Source organism: Thamnophis elegans, chromosome 13, assembly GCF_009769535.1.
Source record: "Thamnophis elegans isolate rThaEle1 chromosome 13, rThaEle1.pri, whole genome shotgun sequence".
Classification (NCBI taxonomy): domain Eukaryota; kingdom Metazoa; phylum Chordata; class Lepidosauria; order Squamata; family Colubridae; genus Thamnophis; species Thamnophis elegans.
In genome coordinates this window covers 45,570,422-45,591,437 of record NC_045553.1, presented here as the reverse complement: position 1 = coordinate 45,591,437, position 21,016 = coordinate 45,570,422, and the positions used below count along the sequence as shown (strand labels likewise).

Here is a 21,016-nt window from a genome sequence, read left to right as displayed (position 1 = left end):
ACCCACTTTGTGGGAAAGGATGTCACTGCCCACAACTGCAATCTTCTTTTGCTCCCTGGCATGTTTTATTTATTTTTTATTTATCATTTGTCAAGCATGCATAAGATAACAGATCTAGCTATGAACATGTTTATGAGTACATGAAATGGGGACATTAGGACAGGGATGGTAGGCACATTGGTGCGCTTATGCACGCCCCCTTTATGGACTTCTTAGGAATGGAGGGGGAAGTCGACAGTAGACAGTCTAAGGTTAAAGTTTTGGGGGTTTGGGGAAGAAACCGCAGAGTCAGGTAGAGCATTCCAGGCGTTGACCACTCTGTTGCTGAAGTCATAGTTTCTGCAATTGTGTTTGGAGGTGTTCACCTTGAGTTTGTATCTATTGCATGCTCGTGTATTGTTGTGGTTGAAGCTGAAGAAGTCATTAACAAGTAGGACATTGTAGCAAACAATTTTATGTACTAAGCTTAATGTCAAACCGAAGGCGACATAGTTCTAAGTTGTCTAACCCCAAAATTTGAAGCCTGGTGGCATAAGGGATTCTGTTGCGAGCAGAGGAGTGGAGGACTCTTCTTGTGAAATATCTCTGGACTCGCTCAATTGTATTAATGTCCGATACGCAGTGCAGGTTCCAGACAGATGAGCTGTATTCGAGGATTGGTCTAGCAAAGGTTTTGCATGCTCTAGTTAGCAGTACAAGATTCCCATAGAAGGAGCTATGCAAGATTAGGTTAACAACTCCATTTTGGCAATGTTGTTACAGTTCACTCTGACACCTAGATCATTAGAAATCTAATAATTTTAAACCTGATATCCGGGTGATTTTCCCCCCCCTCCCACACACACACACACACTCTTTTACAGTAAAGGCTAGTGAATTAATGTCTGGTGGCCTATTGTGCTTTTAATTGAAAGCTTCCCAGTTTATAGATTCTGCCAATTTCATTTCTCCCCGTTCAGCGTAGCTGAAGGAATAGAGATGTATCGTCTTTAATTAATCAGCTTACTTTGCTAGCAAAGGAAAGGGAAGAAAAGAAAATGAAAAGATGGTGGTAATAAAAAAAATTATCTACTGGAAATAAACAAATTAATTAAGGAGGAATTCATCACCCGTTTACTAGTTGGGTTGGACAGGAAGCCATAAAACAAGGCAAATCAGGAAGGACAATATTTTTATTTGAATACTCAAGGGGCTCGGCTGAATGGGACTTCTGAATAAACATTGTAAATGGAGCCGGAACATAAGGATGACTGTTAATTGCCTTCTATCTCACTGGAGAAATACAATATTTCTGCAACAAAAACATGAAAAACCCAGAGTAGGGCCACACTTGGAATCCTGCCTCCAGTTTTGGTCGCCACAATGTAAAAAAGATGTGGAGTCTCTAGAAAGAGTGCAAAGAAGAGCAACGAAGAGGATTAGGGGACTGGAGGCTAAAACATATGAGGAACGGTTGCAGGAACTGGGTAGGTCTAGATTAATGAAAAGAAGGACTGGGGAGACATGATAGCAGTCTTCCAATATCTCAGGGGTTGCCACAAAGAAGAGGGAGTCAAGCTTTTTCTCCAAAGCACCTGAGGGTAGGACAAGAAGAAATGGATGGAAACTAATCAAGGAGAGAAGCAACTTAGAACTGAGGAGAGATTTCCTGACAGCTAGAACAATTCACCAGAGCTGCTTGCCTCCAGAACTCGTAAATGCTCCAACACTGGACGTTTCAAAGAAGAGATTGGACAACTATTTGTCTGAAGTGGTGTAGGGTTTCCTGCCTAAGCAGGGGGTTGGACTAGAAGACCTCCAAGGTCCTTTCCAACTCTGCTATTCTATTCTACCTTAGATACAGACTTTTGGTCCATCCGCTCCAGAGTTGCCATCCTTGAACCACAGATGCTCCGCAGGTTTTCAACAAAGTTTGGGCAAAATTTTGGAACTGTAGCCTCTCGTGGTAGCTGTAAATTCCATCCTTATTGGCTTGTTTGTCAAGCGTGAGGCGGCCTGCTGAAAATGCCTTCTTGAGGGAGCCTTTTTGTAATTTCCACCAGTGAGACGCAGTGGCCTGTAGAAAGCTTTTCCAGCTGATTGCTGGCACAATTTGGGCATGGATTCTAATGCAGGAATACCGCTTAGTACATTTCTCATCTCCAGTAGAGTCAAAACTCACTCCGTTTTGACTACTGTATTTTTGGGAGTATCAGATACACCAAATTTTGAAGACGTAAATTGAAGAGGCCCGGTTTTCGTCAAGAAAGGGGCATGAATAGCCTTTGGGAGGCTTGTAGAGTGCTCCTGGTAGGTGGGGGGGCCAAAAACAAGCAAAACACAGCCCGTTTTTCACGAAAACGTGCCTATTTTCTGTCAAAAAAGGGCATGCATAGCCTTTAAGAGGCTTGTAGAGTGGGGGAGCCAAAAATGAGCAAAAAATGGCCTGTTTTTTTGGAAAAACAGGCGGCTTTTTGTCAAAAAAAATGGTACACATAGCCATTAGGAGGCTTATAGAGTGCTCCTGGGGGCTGGGGGGCAAAATTGAGCAAAAAACGGCCTGTTTTTTCATTCATTTCTGCCCTCCCAGGCCCCAAGGAGCACTCTGGAAGCCTCCTAAAGGCAACGCATGGCCATTTTGGTGGATGGGGTTTCGGGAGGCCAAAAATGCTCTATTCAGTGTATAAGGCGCACCCAGATTTCCACCCTCTTTTTTGAGGGAAAAGGTGCATCTTATACTCCGAAAAATACAGTAATCTACCAGATTCGTCAACAAAAGGATGGACTCCTTGAATGTTAACTGAAAGGGAGCTTAGCTGGCAAGGCAATGGATTCATTCGTTTGCAGTTAGCAAGAATTGTGTTGGGACCCAGGAATGTACTAAGCAGGCTTCCCAAACCACAAACAGCATCAACTTTTAATGAAACCCGAGCGAGATCCTGCCCAGGAGATCTTTTGATGCAGGCAGGGTTTTGTTCAAACTGCAGCAAACTTCTGGCTGAGAAGCATCTGGAAATACTGATGCATTCTGGATGGCACACAATAATACTAAAATTGCGAGCAAGAAAGCCAAAACAACAACAATCCCAACTGCCTAATTCATCATCTGTGCAGTGACGAAGTCCAAGAGATATTCTGTCTCTTGCGATATTTCCACTTTTTAAAATTAAGCAGAATGGGGGAATTGGAAGGGACCTTGGAGGTCTTCTAGTCCAACCCCCTGCTCAAACAGGAGACCCTTGCCATTTCAGACAAGTTGTGGTCCGATCTTTTCTTAAAAGTCTCCAGGGTTGGAATTCCTCAAACTTCTGGAAGCAAGTCGTTCCACTGATTAATTGTTCTCACTGTCAGGAAATAGTCCTGGGGTGTAACTTCTTGTCCTTGCCTTCAGGCGCTTTGGAGAATATTGATCATTGGAGAATAATCGATCCTTAGGTCAAAATATTATGAGCTTAGGAAAAGCAAACCAAAAATAACAAGTAACAGTCTATTATTGTAGACAGACAAGCATAAACTTTCTAATTCAGGTACAGCCCCCTCTCTTCCCTCATGGTGGCGCAGTGGTTGGAATGTGGTACTGCAAGCTAATTCTGCTGACTGCCAACTGCTCTTCAGCAGTTCGATTCTCACCAGCTCAAGGTTGACTCAGCCTTCCATCCTTCTGAGGTGGGTAAAATGAGGACCCCCAAATTGTTTGGGAGCAGGATGCTGACTCTGTAAAGCACTTAGAGAGGGCTGGTAAAGCACCGTGAAGTGGTATATAAATCTAAGTGCTCTTGCTATTATGAATAGCTCTCTCTGTCTTAGCATACTTAATGTTGTGTGGTCCTTGGTATTCTCTGAGCTTGGATGTTTTCTTGCAAACATTTCATTACCCAACTAGGCAACATCATCCATGCTAAAAGGGAGTGAGGTTTGCAGAGAGGAGGAGGAGGAGGAGGAGGAGGCGGAGGAGGAGGAGGAGGAGGAATTCTCTGAGTTTGGTTGTTTTCTTGCAGACATTTCATTATCAAACTAGGTAACACCATCTGTGCTAAAAGGGAGTGAAGTTTGCAGAGAGGAGGAGGAGGAGGAGGAGGAGGAGGAGGAGGAGGAGGAGGAGGAGGAGAAAGCAGCTGTGTGGTCCTTGGTATTCTCTGAGCCTGGTTGTTTTCTTGCAGACATTTCATTACCAAACTAGGTAACATCATCAATACTCTATGCCCAGGGGGAAAACAATCAAGCAAGCTCGTAGAATGCCAAGAATCCCACAGTTTATTTATGTTCAAAAGAATTATGGGGAAAAAAGATGAAAGGATTTTGGAAAGAGACTAATATTGTAGAAGTTGGAAGATTTGAAGTCATATGATTATTGTTGGTGGTATGAAGAAAGGATTGACCCAGTCAATGTACTGTTCATAAAATACGTATGTGTGTATGGAAAAAAAATAAAAAAAATATCATTATCATTCTAAGTCAGCATCATTTCAGGTCCAGATCCTAAGACCCAGACTTCATAGATCCTGTGGCATCCATCCTTTTTTTGCAAAGATTACTCCCTGGAGTTTCAGTTGTGTAGATAGGCAGGTTAGCTGGGACCTAAATCTTTGGTGCCCTTGGAACCCCGATCTCAAAACTCAAAACTCAAGCTGGCCATTGGGACCAAGAGTGAAGAGCCGAGGTGGCGCAGTGGTTAAATGCAGCACTGCAGGCTACTTCAGCTGTCTGCAGTTCGGCTGTTCAAATCTCACCAGCTCAGGGTTGACTCAGCCTTCCATCCTTCCGAGGTGGGTAAAATGAGGACCTGGATTGTTGTTGGGGCCAATATGTTGACTCTGTAAAGCGCTTAGAGAGGGCTGAAAGCCCTATGAAGCGGTATATAAATCTAACTGCTATGACTATTGCTAAGAGTCCATGGACTTCTCTTGCCAAAAACCTTAGAGACCTCCTTGGCTGGTTTATGCTTTGACGATGGCTTTTTCTCGAGGATGTTACTTCTAATATCGATCGTTTTACAAGGGCGTTCTTCGCCATCTAAATCTGTAATGACATCTCACACAGCCCCAGTGCCCCCAGAGAACTCACATTAATATAAAGGTCCTTTGTGAATCATTTGTGGTATTAAACATAATCGCCAAACTGTTATCTTCTGTGGATGTGATGGATGTGTCAACTTCCCCGTTTGCGGAAAATAGTCTCTTGGCCTTTAAATGTCTGGAAGGAAGCATGAAAGCTGCTACATCCTTTGCTGTAAGTAGTTTACTGCTAACGGAATAAGATCTGTGCCTTTAGAGCCGAGGTGGCGCAGTGGTTAAATGCAGCACTGCAGGCTACTGCTAGATCAGCAGTTCAGCGGTTCAAATCTCACGGGCTCAGGGTTGACTCAGCCTTCCATCCTTCCGAGGTGGGTAAAATGAGGTCCCAGATTGTTGGGGGCAATATGCTGACTCTCTGTAAACCGCTTAGAGAGGGCTGAAAGCCCTATGAAGCGGTATATAAGTCTACTGCTATTGCTATAAAAAAATTGAGGGAGAAATTCTGCAGAACTGTGGTTTTCATCAAATGGAGCTTTCCCAGAGCCGAGGAGAACTTAAAAGGGGCCTAAATTTGGTGGGTTACATTGGTTAGCAATCCATAACTTCAAGGGTTGATTCTATACTCATGTGCTGCTTTAATCTAGCTTGTATTTTCCAAACAACATTATTGAGTCAGATGTTCAGATGCCACTACTGGTAGCGTAAACCACAATTTCAGGGATTTTAACCAAACACAAAGATTGAGGTGGTAACCTTTGGTCTTTAGCACACAGACAAATATTCTGACTCTGTGCAAGAATCACCTCCCTCCCTCCGTCCCTCCCTCCATCCCTCTCTCTCTCTCTCTCTCCAAGAAAATCCTGCTTCTTTGGTTTATGCGCGAAAGGGCTGAAGTGCACCAATTCGTCTCGGTGCACCAATATAGCTGTTATTTGTTCTCGGTGAAGATACTGAGAATAATAGTTTCTTTTATCTGCAAGAGTCACAGGTAGGGTCCGGAGTCTGAAATAATACAAGCCACCTCAATAAGATTTAAGGACCGAATTTGTTTGTTGGTTTTTTCCACAGAGGGGAGAAGGGAGGAGAAACCTTCCAGGATCACAAGTGATGCTGTTCCATTGTTTTCATCTTATAAACGCGCACTTAAATATAGCTCAAGAGATGTGGTGGCTCAGTGGCTAAGACTCTGAGCTTGTCAATCAGAAGGTCGGCAGTTCAGTGGATGGAATCCCTAGTGCTGCATAATGGAGTGAGCTCCCGTGACTTGTCCCAGCTTCTGCCAACCTAGCAGTTCGAAAGCACGTAGAAAATGCAAGTAGAAAAATAGGAACCACTTTTGGTGGGAAGCTAACAGCGTTCCGTGCGCCTTCGGCGTTTAGTCATGCCGGCCACATGACCACGGAGACGTCTTCAGACAGCGCTGGCTCTTCGGCTTTGAAACGGAGGTGAGCACCGCCCCCTAGAGTCAGGAACAACTAGCGCATATGTGCCAGGGGAACCTTTACCTTTTTAAATATAGCTTTTTTTCTCTCTCTCCAATGGTTTACCGAAAGGAACAATTGAGATAGATGTTATGTCAAGTCCACAAACTAAAAAGGCGACATTTCTTTAGTTGCACCCATTTCTAGAGCAGGAAGCCCTTCTCACGGTCTTTCATGCTTGGGTTATCTCCTGTCTGGATTATTGTGACATGATCTATGGTAGAGCTGCCCTTAAAGATCATTTAGAAGATTCAACTGGTCCAGAATGCATCAAGGTGAGCACTTGTTACTTACTGTAACGCGCTCTACATGGGGCTGCCCCTGAAGAGTGTTCGAAGACTACAATTGGTCCAGAATGCAGCCGCGTGAGCGATATGGGGTGTACCTAGATACACCCATGTTACACCTATCCTCTGCAAGCTGCACTGGCTCCCCATTGGTCTCCGGACGCGCTTCAAGGTGCTAGTCATTACTTTTAAAGCCCTACATGGTTTAGGACCTGGCTATCTGAGAGACCGCCTCCTGCCATTCACCTCCCAACGACCAATAAGATCGCACAGGTTGGGCCTCCTCCGGGTGCCGTCGACCGGACAATGCCGGCTGGTGGCCCCCCGAGGGAGGGCCTTCTCTGTAGCTGCACCAGGCCTGTGGAACGATCTACCCGTAGAGAGCCGGACCCTCACCACTCTCCCGGCCTTCCGTAAAGCGACCAAGACCTGGCTGTTCCGGCAGGCCTGGGGCTGTTGATTGATATCCAGCCCCACTTGACTGAATGGATGGTGTATTAATTTTAATAATTGTATCTTTTCTTAAATTTTTTAAATGCTTTTATCTTGCTTGTGAGCCGCCCAGAGTCCCAATGGGAGTGGGCGGCATACAAATTTTATTAAACTGAAACTGAAACTTATGAGCATATCTGTCAGCTTCTGCTTTGCTGTTGCTTCAGCTGCCATGAAACGGGGAGGGGGGGGCGTGTATGTGGGAGGGATTTAATTGATGTGCTGGAGGAATGTTCTAGGATGTACCAGTCGTTGGGATTACGCATGCGTACGTGTTTCCCGCCTGCATCAACGGCCTACACATTCCATCTTCGGCCTGTCTTTTTGAAGTTATCTCACACCTGACATTTGAAGGACTTATGATTGGACTGGAGCTTTGATCCTAAGGGGGGGGAACGGGTTTTCCTATATATCAATTGCTTTCGCGCCATATTATTCAGATCTTGCTTCACTACTGCTCGCTTACCATTTATAATTAGTAAAAGTACTTTGGATTTCCAACCCATGGAGTCTCTTAGTCTTCTTTCCTAATTATGGAGTGGAGTGGGGCGTGACAAGAAGCAAGATCTGAATATATCCCTTTCCAGGAGATTTACATCTACCGAGAAGGGAAAGAATGTCTTCTCCGACCAGAGAGGAGGAGGGCGCAGCTGGAGGGGATTCCAGTGAACTAGGACCTCCCGACCTTTCTTTACACCAGCCCAGCCCGTCTGACCGACCTTTGCACGAAGATTTATTTCAACTGCAAATTTCCAGTCAGCCTGAACCTTCCCCCCCACCCCGTTGGTCAATTTCAGCGGGGCAAAGAGAGATAGAGACAAGCTGGAATGCTGGGCTCACCCAAAGACCACCTCCACAAACTTCGCTGGAGCCAGGTGCTGTGAGAAAACTTCAGGCGAGTGAAGTCCCTGACTATTGGAGCCAAAGGTACTGTGGGGAAAGCAGAGGGGGCGATGAAGGAGAATGGAGAGGCTATCAGCACCGGGGCCCGATGAGAAAACCCCAGCGGAGTGAATTACCTGATTATTGGGGTCAAACATTTTTGGAAGAGAGAAGGGGGGAGGAGGCAAGAGACTGGGGAAACTGGCAACGTTACCCACGCCAGGATTCTCCCCCACCCCCCCCTCGGCCCGTGTCTCCCCCTGCGGCTAGAGGTTTCGCTGATCAAAGAGGACCTCCCCCCCAGCCTCCCCCCCGAAGACATCGAATGGCTAAAATCCCTCCCTTGCCTGTACGTTTTAAGGGGGATTCTACTAGCCTTCCCTCCTTTCTTATGCAGGTGTTTAACTACATGGAAATTTATGGCCGGGACTTTGAATCTGACACTTTAAGGGTCAGAATGATTCTTTTATCTTTGGATGGTGAGGCGGCTACATGGTCGACTGCTTTGCACATGTCTGGCTCTCCCCTCTTGGGGAATTTCAACCGTTTTATGGAGGCTTTCCGCCAACGTTTTGATGACCCATTAACTGAGAAGCGGAACAAATTGAAGTTTTTAACCTTCGACCAAGACGATAGACCTGTCGCCCAATACATCCAGGAATTTCAGTGTCTCTCACAATACATGAGAGGATGGGGGGAGGACGCCCTTCTGGACAGATTTGCTGAAGGGTTGAACGCAGACATTTATCAACAATGTGTCAATCGTAACCTGCCGAGACGCTTAATCACGTGGTTTGAGCATGCTGCAGACGCCGAGCTTGACTTAATCCGTCTGCGTTATGCCACAGAAGAAAGAAGGAAGCGGAAAGAGAGGGCTGCCAGGTCCCTCCCCCCCTCCTACTACGCAATCGTTTTCCAAACGACGAGGCGACGCGAGAGGGCCCCCTTCTGGCTCCTCCAGACCGTTAACATGCTTTCGTTGTGGCAAGCTTGGGCACACCGCCCCCGAATGTCGGGCTAAACTGCCTCTCTCTGCCCAACCCCCTCCCAGACGTGATGACAAGCCTGCCAGAGGCTCTGAAAAGAAGAAGAAGGAGACAGCGTTCGCTGGGGAAACCAACCCCCCTCCTTTTGCCCAGCCATTAAAGGATGACGCAGATGCTAACTCCTCTTCTTCTGAGGACTCTGATGACGACACATCGCCTCACTGGGTGAGTTCAAACAAGGGGCCCCTTCTCATCCCTATTGAATTAAAAGTTCCTCCTGAGGGGACCCCTGCCACCCTCCTAGCTTTACTTGATTCCGGCTGTTCCCGATCCATGATCAATCCCGCCATGGTAGAAAAATTGGGCATCAAATTGCGCACTTTGAAAACCCCGATTGTGTTTTGCCAAATAGATGGATCGATTGCGGGGGGGGGGCCCGCCCATTTTTTTACTGAGCCTTTGGAAATGAGGATGGGTACGCATACTGAATTAATCTCTTTTGTGGTCGCGCCTGGCATGGACAGGCCACTCATTTTGGGCATCCCATGGCTCCGAAAGTGGAACCCTCACATAAATTGGCGGACAGGCCGCTTGCGTGTTCGCTCGAAGGTGCCTCCAGTGGGGGAGGGCTCTCCGGACCGACCTGACGTCACTAACGTTCCTGAAGTAGCCGCTAGAGGGCAGGAGAGGATTGCAGGAGAGGACAAAATCCCGAAAGAATATTTGGATCTTAGGGATGTCTTCAGCGAGCAATCTTCGGACATTCTACCCCCCCACAGGCCTACTGATTGCTCCATTGACATTTTACCCGGGGTCAAACTCCCAAAACCCCGCATTTACTCCATGTCACCCAGGGAAATGGAGGAGATGCGTTCTTTCATTGACAAAAATTTGAAACGTGGGTTCATTGAACCGGCTCGACCCAAAGTGGATGCCCCTGTACTATTTCGTGAAAAGAAAGATGGGTCTCTTCGTTTATGCTGTGACTTTCGCAACCTTAACGCGATCTGTACTCAAAACCTCTACCCACTGCCATTGATGAAGGACTTGTTAGCGCAACTGGGGAAGGGCCGCATCTTCACAAAATTGGACCTGCGAGAAGCTTACTATAGAGTACGCATTAAGGAAGGGGACGAATGGAAGACCGCATTCAACTGCCCTCTTGGTTGTTTCCAGTTCCGAGTTATGCCTTTTGGCCTACAGGGGGCTCCTGCTGTGTTCATGCAATTTATTAATGAGATCCTGCACGATCATCTCTATAAGGGCGTTATCGTATATCTGGACGATATCCTCATTTATACTCGCTCTTACGACCACCACGTCAATCTGGTGCACACTGTTTTGAAAAAACTCCGTGCTGCCAACCTGTATGCCAAATTGTCTAAGTGCGAGTTTCACCAAACGACTATTGACTATCTGGGCTACCGTATCTCCTCTGATGGCGTTGAAATGGACCCTGAAAAAGTGAAGGCGGTCACTGAGTGGGACGCACCCAAAACTCGTAAACAGTTACAAAAATTTTTGGGTTTCGCTAATTTCTACCGTCAATTTATTCCCTCTTTTGCCAACATTGCTCTCCCTATTACTAATTTACTCAAGACTAAAGGCGACCCGAAGCCTAAACCCAATAAGCCTTTGGACTGGACCATGGAATGCCAGGCGGCCTTCGAAAAACTTAAACGCCTTTTTGCCGCTGAACCGGTTCTTAAACATCATGATCTCGACCAGCCTTTCGTCGTGCAGGCGGATGCCAGTGATGTCGCCGTTGGGGCCGTTCTGCTACAAGCCAATGACCAAGGTAACTTACAGCCTTGCGCGTACACCTCACGTAAACTCACTGACACAGAGCGGCGCTGGGCGGTTTGGGAGAAAGAGGCTTTTGCGGTCCGTTGGGCCCTCGCTACTTGGCGCCATTTCCTCGAAGGCTCTAAACACCCATTTGAGGTGTGGACTGACCACAAGAACTTGGAAGCGTTACGCACACCTCGTCGTCTCTCCCCCAAACAGATGCGTTGGGCCCAATATTTTAACCGTTTCAATTTCACTCTAAAGTATATCCCGGGCGGAAAGAACTTCATGGCCGATGCTTTGTCCCGATTACCTCAGTATAATTGTTCCAAGCTGAGTATCGTCCAACCGCTCTTGGCAGCTCCGGTACTCACACGTCAACAGACCAAAGCTCAGGAGGAAGTGCCTCACGATCTACTTTCTGACCTCAAAGCGGCTCTTCCTCAAGACGACTGGTTCCTGACCCATCGGGACGAGTGCACCATGAGGGACGATCTACCGTGGATAGGTGCTAAATTATACGTCCCCGCTTCCCTACGACTTGTCGTCCTTCGTCGCGCTCATGACTCCAGGATGGCGGGTCATTTTGGATTCGTCAAGACTTTGCACCTTGTGAAGAGACAATTCTGGTGGCCTTCTTTAAAAAAGGACATTGAACTTTATGTGGCCAGTTGCCCAGTTTGTGCTGCCGCCAAAAAGCCGCCGGGGAAACCGCAGGGACTTCTACAGTCTGTCGCCCGCCCGGTTGCACCTTGGAAGGAGATTTCTATGGACTTTATTGTTGAGCTCCCCGAGAGCCAGGGGCACACCGTCATCTGGGTGGTCACTGATTTGTTTTCCAAGCAAGTTCATTTCGTGCCTTGCCACAAAATTCCTTCCGCCAAGGTGTTGGCTAAATTATTTCTTTCCCACATCTACCGGTTACATGGGGTTCCCGACCGTATTATCTCCGATCGTGGAGTCCAATTCACATCTAAATTTTGGAAGGAGTTCCTCGCACGCATTGGTTCCGCCCAAGGCCTTAGCTCCGCCTACCATCCTCAGACTAATGGCGGCTGTGAACGTACTAATTCCGTCCTTGAACAATATTTACGTTGTTTTATCAATTATCAACAGGACGATTGGGTTGACTTGTTACCACATGCTGAAGTGGCCTATAACAATTCGGTTCACTCCAGTACGGGCTTCACCCCTTTCCGGGTCGTTTACGGCCAGGATTTTGTTCCTATTCCCGAACTGCCTACGGCCCAGCCTCAGGTTCCTTCCGTTGCAGACTGGAGTGAACGTCTCAGTCGCCTTTGGCCCCTGACTCTTTCCACCTTGGACGCTGCCCATAAGGCTCATAAGAAGCAGGCTGATAAGAAACGCTCTCAGCCCTATGAGTACCACGTTGGAGATTTAGTGTATTTGTCCACGAAATTCTTGCATACTACACAAAAATCGAAGAAATTGGGTCCCAAGTATGTTGGCCCTTTCCCAATTGTGAAGGTTATCAATCCTGTTTCTGTTCGTTTGCAATTGCCCAAGCATCTCAACCGTATCCACCCAGTGTTCCACATTAACCTCATCAAACCAGTTCGGGTGTCCAACCTAAGGCCCACAGATGACCCTCCGCCTGCTCCGTTACTTGTGGATGGGGAACATCATTTTGAAATTCGTGACATTCTTGATTCCCGTCGGCATCGTAATCGCATCCAATACCTTGTGGCTTGGAAACATTTTCCCCCCTCCCACATGGAATGGGTTGATAAGTCCCACGTTCGTGCGCCCCGCTTACTCCAGAAATTTTATGCTTCTTATCCCGACAAGCCTTGACTTCTCTCCCCTCCCTTTTTCATTTGTTTTGTTATTTGTCTGTTTTGTTTGTTTTTTCTTCCAGGCCTGACAGCCTTTTTCCGGGGGACGGCCGGATGTCAGCTTCTGCTTTGCTGTTGCTTCAGCTGCCATGAAACGGGGAGGGGGGGGCGTGTATGTGGGAGGGATTTAATTGATGTGCTGGAGGAATGTTCTAGGATGTACCAGTCGTTGGGATTACGCATGCGTACGTGTTTCCCGCCTGCATCAACGGCCTACACATTCCATCTTCGGCCTGTCTTTTTGAAGTTATCTCACACCTGACATTTGAAGGACTTATGATTGGACTGGAGCTTTGATCCTAAGGGGGGGGAACGGGTTTTCCTATATATCAATTGCTTTCGCGCCATATTATTCAGATCTTGCTTCACTACTGCTCGCTTACCATTTATAATTAGTAAAAGTACTTTGGATTTCCAACCCATGGAGTCTCTTAGTCTTCTTTCCTAATTATGGAGTGGAGTGGGGCGTGACAAGATCTCAGTACACACCTCTACTTCATGAGCTCAAATAGCTCCCAATGGGCTTCTGGGTGTAATTCAAGGTGCAAATTATCACCTATAAAGCCATTCATGGCCAGGTTACTTATGGGACTGCCTGTCTCCAATTATCTCTGCCCATCCCACAAGATCTGAGATGGTGGCATTCTGGTTCTTTCTTTCAAAAAGTGTCCCCTGATGGGACCCGTAAGATGTGCCTTTTCTGTGAAAGCATCAGCCTTACGGAGGGTGCCTTCCAAGATTCGGATATTTCTGACCTTGCCAATCTTTTTTTTTAAGGCATTAAAGACAAACATCTGGGCCAAGATGGCAGGCAAACTTTCTTTGGAGAAAGGGCTGTCTGGATTATGAAACACCCTAAGTGTGATACTTGTTTTTGGCTATAATTTAGTCAGGTGTTAGCTGCCCAGAATCACATGGGGAGCGGGTGACCATAAAAATTGAGAATAGGTGGAAGACCATATTGAGGAGAGAGAGAGAGAGAGAGAGAGAGAGAGAGGGAGGGAGGGAGGGAGGGAGGGAGGGAGGATATGACATGCATTATGTTACAGAAGAACTAAGGTAAATGTTCCTCTCGCACATATGTGCTAGTCATTCCTCACTCTAGGAGGCAATGCTCATCTCCGTTTCAAAGCCGAAGAGCCAGCGCTGTCTCCACGAAGACGTCTCCATGGTCATATGGCCGGCATGACTTAACACCAAAGGTGCATGGAACACTGTTACCTTCCCACCAAAGGTGGTTCCTATTTTTCCACTTTCGAACTGCTAGGTTGGTAGAAGCTGGGACAAGTAACAGGAGCTCACTCCGTTACGCTGCGCTAGGGATTCGAACCGCTGAACTGCCGACCTTTCTAATTGACAAACTCAGCTTCTTAACCATTGTCCCTTACAGAAGAACTAGATACCACAAATTACAAGATCTCCCAGCCTTTGACGTACTTGTCAGAGATTTGCAACTTGGGTTATGAATCATGAGTGATAAATCCCTATATATTACTTATACAAGTTCCTCTACAACAGGGAACTTACCAACCAGGAGATGTAAAGGACAAGGGTAGGATATTCTTCTTCTTGGGCCATATCCATCATCAGATGTTGGTGATCATGTTGGTGATCTTATTTTTTCTGTATCAAAATGTGCTGCTGAGTTTTGTCCAAACCGGTCCCTTAGATTTTGAAGCCATGATGTTCTTCTTCTGCCTGGATCTCGTTTTGCCGTCAATCTTTTCCTGGAGGATTACGTAAGGGTAGGATAAGTACAGATCAGGGGTGGGTTCCAGCAGGCACTGCTGCTCGTTCGCTCGTGGGCACTTGCACACTTGATGAGCGCTGCACATTTATTGCACATCCTCAGTGCAATAAAAATTGTTTTGCTCATGCGCAGAAGCAAAAAAGAAGATGGCAGTGCCCAGAAGAACCAGTTCGGGGGCGTGGCAGGCCTGGGTCGCTGCCGGTTCCAGTGACCAAGGCCAGCAAACCACTACCAGTTCAGCCAAACTGGGCCAAAGTGGTAGAAACCCACCACTGGTACAAATCATTTGAGGGAAGCAATGCAACAGCTTCCTACCTTGGAAATAATACCAATGTGAGAGCTTGCTTCTGTTTGAGTTCCTTTAAATAAACACCACTATCCCTCTCAAAGAGCAATTCCGTGATGTTAAAGAAGACCAGAGGTGATAAAAGTCACATTTAAAATGAAAATGCTTCTCCAAGTTACATAGGTGAGTTTTAATAATAATAATAATAATTTGTAGCATGGCACGGCTCGCTCTGATATCTTATCAAGGTTGCCGCATCTCCCCTTCCGTTTAAATACGAAGAAAGGGAGAAGGACCGTGCTTTGTTTATGGCTGTTTCTGCAGCCGTGTGTTCTTTTAAGTAAAGGTGTTGCAGCCGAGCTTCCATTTGCAAAATGCCAGCGGTGATGGATGGTGGCTTCGTTCCTGGAAAGATACGATCTTCCAAGAATAAAGCTCTGAATCAGGACCACGGAGAGCTCCCTACAGTACCCTCTTCTGGTTTGCTAGTTCTTCTTCTTCTTCGGGCTTCAGTCCTACTTTTGCTCAAGATGATGTACATACCACTCTCTTCCCCAGTTTTTGCATAAAAGATTAACCCTACGAATTGGAATGGCTGAGAGGGACTGGCTCAAAATCATCCAGGGAGTTAGTTAGCTTCTTTCTTTCTTTCTTTCTTTCTTTCTTTCTTTCTTTCTTTCTTTCTTTCTTTCTTTTCTGTCTCTATCTATCTATCTATCTATCTATCTATCTATCTATCTCTCCCTAGTATAAAGAAAAGAAGAATTAGAAGTGACATGATAACAGTATTCCAGTATTTGAGGCCTGCCACAAAGAAGAGGGAGTCAAGCTATTGGTCACCACGATGTAGAAAAGATGTGGAGACTCTAGAAAGAGTGCAGAGAAGAGCAACAAAGAGGATTAGGGGACTGGAGGCTAAAACATATGAAGAATGGTTGCAGAAACTGGGTATGTCTAGTTTAATGAAAAGAAGGACTAGGGGAGACATGATAGCAGTCTTCCAATATCTCAGGGGTTGCCACAAAGAAGAGGGAGTCAAACTATTCTCCAAGGCACCTGAGGGTAGAACAAGAAGCAATGGGGGGAAACTAATCAAGGAGAGACCCAAGGAGAAATTTCCTGAAAGTTAGAACAATTAATCAGTGGAACAGAAGTTGCCTCCAGAATTTGTGAATGCCCCAATACTGGAAATCTTTAAGAAGATGTTGGATAGCCATTTGTCTGAAACGGTATAGGGTTTCCTGCCTAGGCAGAGGGTTGGACTAGAAGACCTCCAAGGTCCCTTCCAACTCTGCTGTTGTATTGTATTATATTGTATTTGTATTGTATTGTATTGTGTTGTATTCTACAAAACACCAGAGGGCAGGACAAGAAACAATGGTTGGAAACTAATCAAAGAGAGAAGCAACTTGGAATTAAGGAGAAACTTCCTAACCATGAGGACTCTCTATTACTCTATTCCTCTTTCTGTCTAACTCTTTCTCTTTCTTTCTCTCTCTCTACACACACACACACAGAGGGGAGGAGAGGGAGGGAGGGAGGGAGAGAGAGAGAGAACCAATACCATAAAGAATATATTTGACTGATGTCACCCTATTCCTTCTTCCTTAGGCAAAACTTCCAAGAGAATAAATTCTTTAGAAATCAGATGTGTCAGATTTCTTCACCGCTCCCCGCAAACCCCATCCGGGGCCACTGGTATTGATCCCCCTCTATGCTTCCTTTTCAGAAAGCTGATTTGGCCGTGGCTGGCTTGACCATTACAGCCGAGAGAGAGAAGGTGATTGATTTCTCAAAGCCCTTCATGACTCTGGGGATTAGCATCCTCTATCGTGTTCACCTGGTAAGAGACATCAATTTCAAAGCGTTTGCGCGTTGAAGGAAATCTGCATACAAATGTTGCACGAAGCAATAGCTGGGTGGAATTGTCTACCCACAGGAAAAAAGAAAAAAGAACACCCCCTCCCAACCCACTCTTTTTGTTTTCTTACTGCATTATTCTGATGTTATTTGAGTGGTGCGGTGGCCTAGAGGGGGAGCTCTCACCTCACAGTCAGAAGGCAGTGAGTTCGATCCTAGGTAAAGACTGATATTTCTCTCTCTAGGGCACACTGAGAATGTATCTGCTGGGGGGGAAAAAAAACTCCACATTGGCAACAGGAATAGCATCTGGCCACTAAACACTCATCTCCATTCAGTTGCCCAGACTCCGCCCCTCAAGGGATTATGGGGTCGTTAGAAGAAGCAAATGATGATTCCGATGTTATTTAAAGCATCGAAATTAGCTCAAGCCGAGGATTTTATGAGGCCCAAACATGAATCAAGAGACTTTTTTTAATATACCGTGCCAGATATTGTCTGCTTTTTTTTTTTAATTAACGTTGTAGGAAAATTAGAAATTTCGCTAATTATGAAACTCAACAATCAGAAATTAAGATTCTGTAGTGGAATATCAAAGCTGGTGGCAGGAGCTAATTCGTTTTGGCTGATTTAGAAGAAAAGTTAATCGGGGTCAGCCTTGATTAGGACTCGAGTGGGATATCACCTGGGCCCGCCAAGGCTGGAGACTTAACGGGAAATCAAAATAATCCCCTGAGAGTTTCCAAGAGCCTAGCTGGACTCAACAGAACCTTTACCTTTCGGAATCCAAGCTACCTTTCATGGTAATATTTGTATTTGTATTTTGTATTTTATTATTTGTATGCCGCCCTTCTCCGGGAGGACTCAGGGCGGCGAACAATTCAAAGGGGGAAAAAAAGGGGGGGGAACATAAAAGACAAAATACAAATAGTAAAAGTAGGCAACAGTCGCACAACCATACATGTCGAGAGGGGAGGGAACTCATCACCCCCAGGCCTGCCGGCAAAGCCAGGTTTTGATGGCTTTTCGGAAGGCCTGGAGAGAGGTGAGGGTCCGAATCCCTGCGGGGAGTTCATCCCAGAGGGCCGGAGCTGCCACAGAGAAGGCCCTCCCCCGGGTAATAGCCAGGTGGCATTGGCTGGTAGATGGCACCCGGAGGAGGCCAACCCTGTGAGATCTAATGGGTCTGTGGGAGGTAATTGGCAGCAGGCGGTCTCTCAAGTACCCAGATCCAGTACCCAGATTAATATTATTAATAATAATCATAACAACAACAACAACAACAACAACAACCTCTATTCTGTGACGTATGAATTATTTGCTCTTTACAAAGGAGTGTGGATAATGATATGGCCCACTAGTGGCCCGCAGAGCTGGCAGCAGATTAGGACAGTGGGGAGGTTGGGGAGCGACATGGGCCAGTCCTGGAGTCTGGGGAAGGCTCTGATGAGGGCTCTGTGTCAGAGGCAGAGAGGGGGACAGAGCCATATGACAGTTATCAGCTGCCTTCAGAGTCAGACATCAGTGAGGCAGAGGAACAGCTGGAGCCTGTTCCCAGGGTGCGCATGCACAGAGTTGCCAGATGAAGGGAACAGCTAAAGAACAAGGGTCGAATTGGGAGGAAGGCTACAGGTGGACGGTGAATGGCCCCTCCCAGAGGAGATAAAAGAGGAGCAAAAAGGGAGTGGAGTTTGCAGGAGACAATTAGTTCGCTTAATTGGTTCTTGACTCTCCAAGACTCCTTGCCAAGTTTTGCAGAGATCGGCCTGTCAGCTCTCCAAGCCAGAGAAGGCCTGTGACTGTAAATCCTCCCTTGAAAGACTTTGCTGGATGTGAATGAACAGAACTTACGTCAAATTAATAAAAGGGGGTTTGGTCAGGACAAGGAGTTTGCATCATGCTCTTGGGAAGCCTCAGTCAGGACAGATGATTCCCTTCTAGCAGTGATGTGTTCTCCTTCCAGATGTTCACTAAGAGTAGAAGGAGGAAAAGATTGCTTTGGTTACCTTCAGGAGAATGTGATTCATGGATAGGAGGGTTTCCTAGTTTCTACAAAGCTGCGTTCTTGGACGATGCTCATTGACAAATGTTTAAGCTTCTATCAGAACCTCAGCTTTTAGCCTACATCAGGGGTGTCAAACTTAAGGCCTGGGGGCCAGATCTGGTCCACAGGATGCTCAGATCTGGCCAGTGGGGCCTCCCTGGAAACAGCGAAGGATTGGCCCACGGTGTCTCTGCAAACGAAAACGGAACTCCGTTTTTGCTGGCAGAGGGCTGCAGGAGGCTGTAGCAGCCAAAAACGGAGCCCGGGAGCCCTTTTTCTCTGGCAGAGTGCTTGGGCCACCATAGGTGCCCCTGACATGAATGATGGAGAGCTGGCCACACTCACCCTGACCACGTCCTCCAGTGGTGGGTTTCAAAAATTGTTCGAACCTACTCGGTGGGTGTGGCCTCCTTTGTGGGAGTGGCTTGCTGCCCATGTGACCAGATGGGAGTGGCTTGCCACCCATGTGACCGGATATGAAGATGCCGATGACACTTGTCAGAACCACCTTAAATTACCTCCCACACAGCACTGGCATGCATAAGAATATGATGTAAACTTGTTTTTTAAAAGGCATCTTTGGTTTGCGTTAAAACAACTTCAACACACGCAATGTTCTGATTGCACCACAAACGCAGTAGTCATCCTTACCTTTCACAGAGGCCCTGAGTTTTGTAAATATGAGCATGATAGTGTAGAATAATCATATCCAAGGACCAGTGGCGGGTTTCAAAAATTTTTGGAACCTCTTCTGTAGGTGTGGCCTGCTTTCCGGGTCCACTGGTGGAACCTCTTCTAACCGGTTCGGTAGATTTGATGAACCGGTTCTACCGAACTGGTAGGAACCCACCTCTGACGCCCTCCCACCCCCCAGGTCAAACACAACTCTGATGCAGCCTTCAATGAGATAAAGTTTGACACCCTTGGCGTACATGTTCCTTTTGCCATTTGTTATCGGCTTTTCATCTGTAAAACTTTTATCACCGTCCCCCAACTAGACGCCTTCCAGTTTTATGGGACTAGAACTCCCACATTTCTCCATTAGGGAGGACAAGCCGGAGAAACTCCTTTAGACAAATGTTCAGCATCTTCCCCCTCTGAACTATAACAATATTTTATCCCAGACTGGTGGTGTTTCTATCTCTTAATCCCTGTGCAAAAATCAGATGGCCAATCTCTTTTGTCAGACACAAGCCCAGATGGATGCTAATTCTGGATTTGCCCTTGGGATTGAGAAAGTCTCAGGAAAAAAACAACCCAGTAATTTCCTCATTCAAACTTCTTCTTTTTAAAAAGTTTTAATGAGAGGAAAGAGTGGGCAGATCTCAGAAAAAAGGCAGAAAAAGAAAAAGAAACTTGTAAATTTAGTTCCCCTTAGATTGGGTTTCCCTTGCCCCCATCCTATTGTGCTAAACTATGAGTTGTTCTCAGTCAGCGGTGGGATTCAATTTTTTTTACTACCGGTTCTGTGGGTGTGGCTTGGTGGGCATGGCAGGGGAAGGATACTGCAAAATTTCCATTCCCTCCCCACTCCAGGGGAAGGATACTGTAAAATCTCTATTTCCTCCCCACTCCAGGGGAAGGATACTGCAAAATTTCCATTTCCTCCTCACTCCAGGGGAAGGATACTGCAAAATCAACATTCCCTCCTCACTCCAGGGGAAGGATACTGCAAAATTTCCATTCCCTCCCCACTCCAGGGGAAGGATACTGCAAAATCAACATTCCCTCCCCACTCCAGGGGAAGGATACTGCAAAATTTCCATTTCCTCCCCACTCCAGGGGAAGGATACTACAAAATCTCCATTCCCTCCCCACTCCAGGGGAAGGATACTGCAAAATTTCCATTTCCTCCCCACTCCAGGGGAAGGATACTGCAAAATCTCCATTCCCTCCCCACTCCAGGGGAAGGATACTGCAAAATCAACATTCCCTCCTCACTCCAGGGGAAGGATACTGCAAAATTTCCATTCCCTCCCCACTCCAGGGGAAGGATACTGCAAAATTTCCATTCCCTCCCCACTCCAGGGGAAGGATACTGCAAAATCAACATTCCCTCCCCACTCCAAGGGAAGGATACTGCAAAATCAACATTCCCTCCCCACTCCAGGGAAAGGATACAACAAAATTCCCATTCCCTCCCCACTCCAGGGAAAGGATACTACAAAATCCCCATTCCCTCCCCACTCCAGGGAAAGGATACTACAAAATCCCCATTCCCTTTCCCTCCAGGGGAAGGATACTGCAAAATCCCCATTCCCTCCCCACTCCTTGGGGAAGGATACTGCAAGGCCAAGCCTGTGAGATCGA

General features: G+C 46.6%; 1 protein-coding gene across 1 annotated transcript in view; it reads left to right on the top strand.

Moving 5' to 3' along the window:
* Nucleotides 1-21,016, top strand: part of GRIK4 (glutamate ionotropic receptor kainate type subunit 4) — a 158,511-nt gene that overhangs the window by 114,744 nt on the left and 22,751 nt on the right. The window contains 1 exon segment of the mRNA XM_032228770.1: nucleotides 16,532-16,645. Coding sequence (XP_032084661.1) covers nucleotides 16,532-16,645 — 114 coding nt within the window.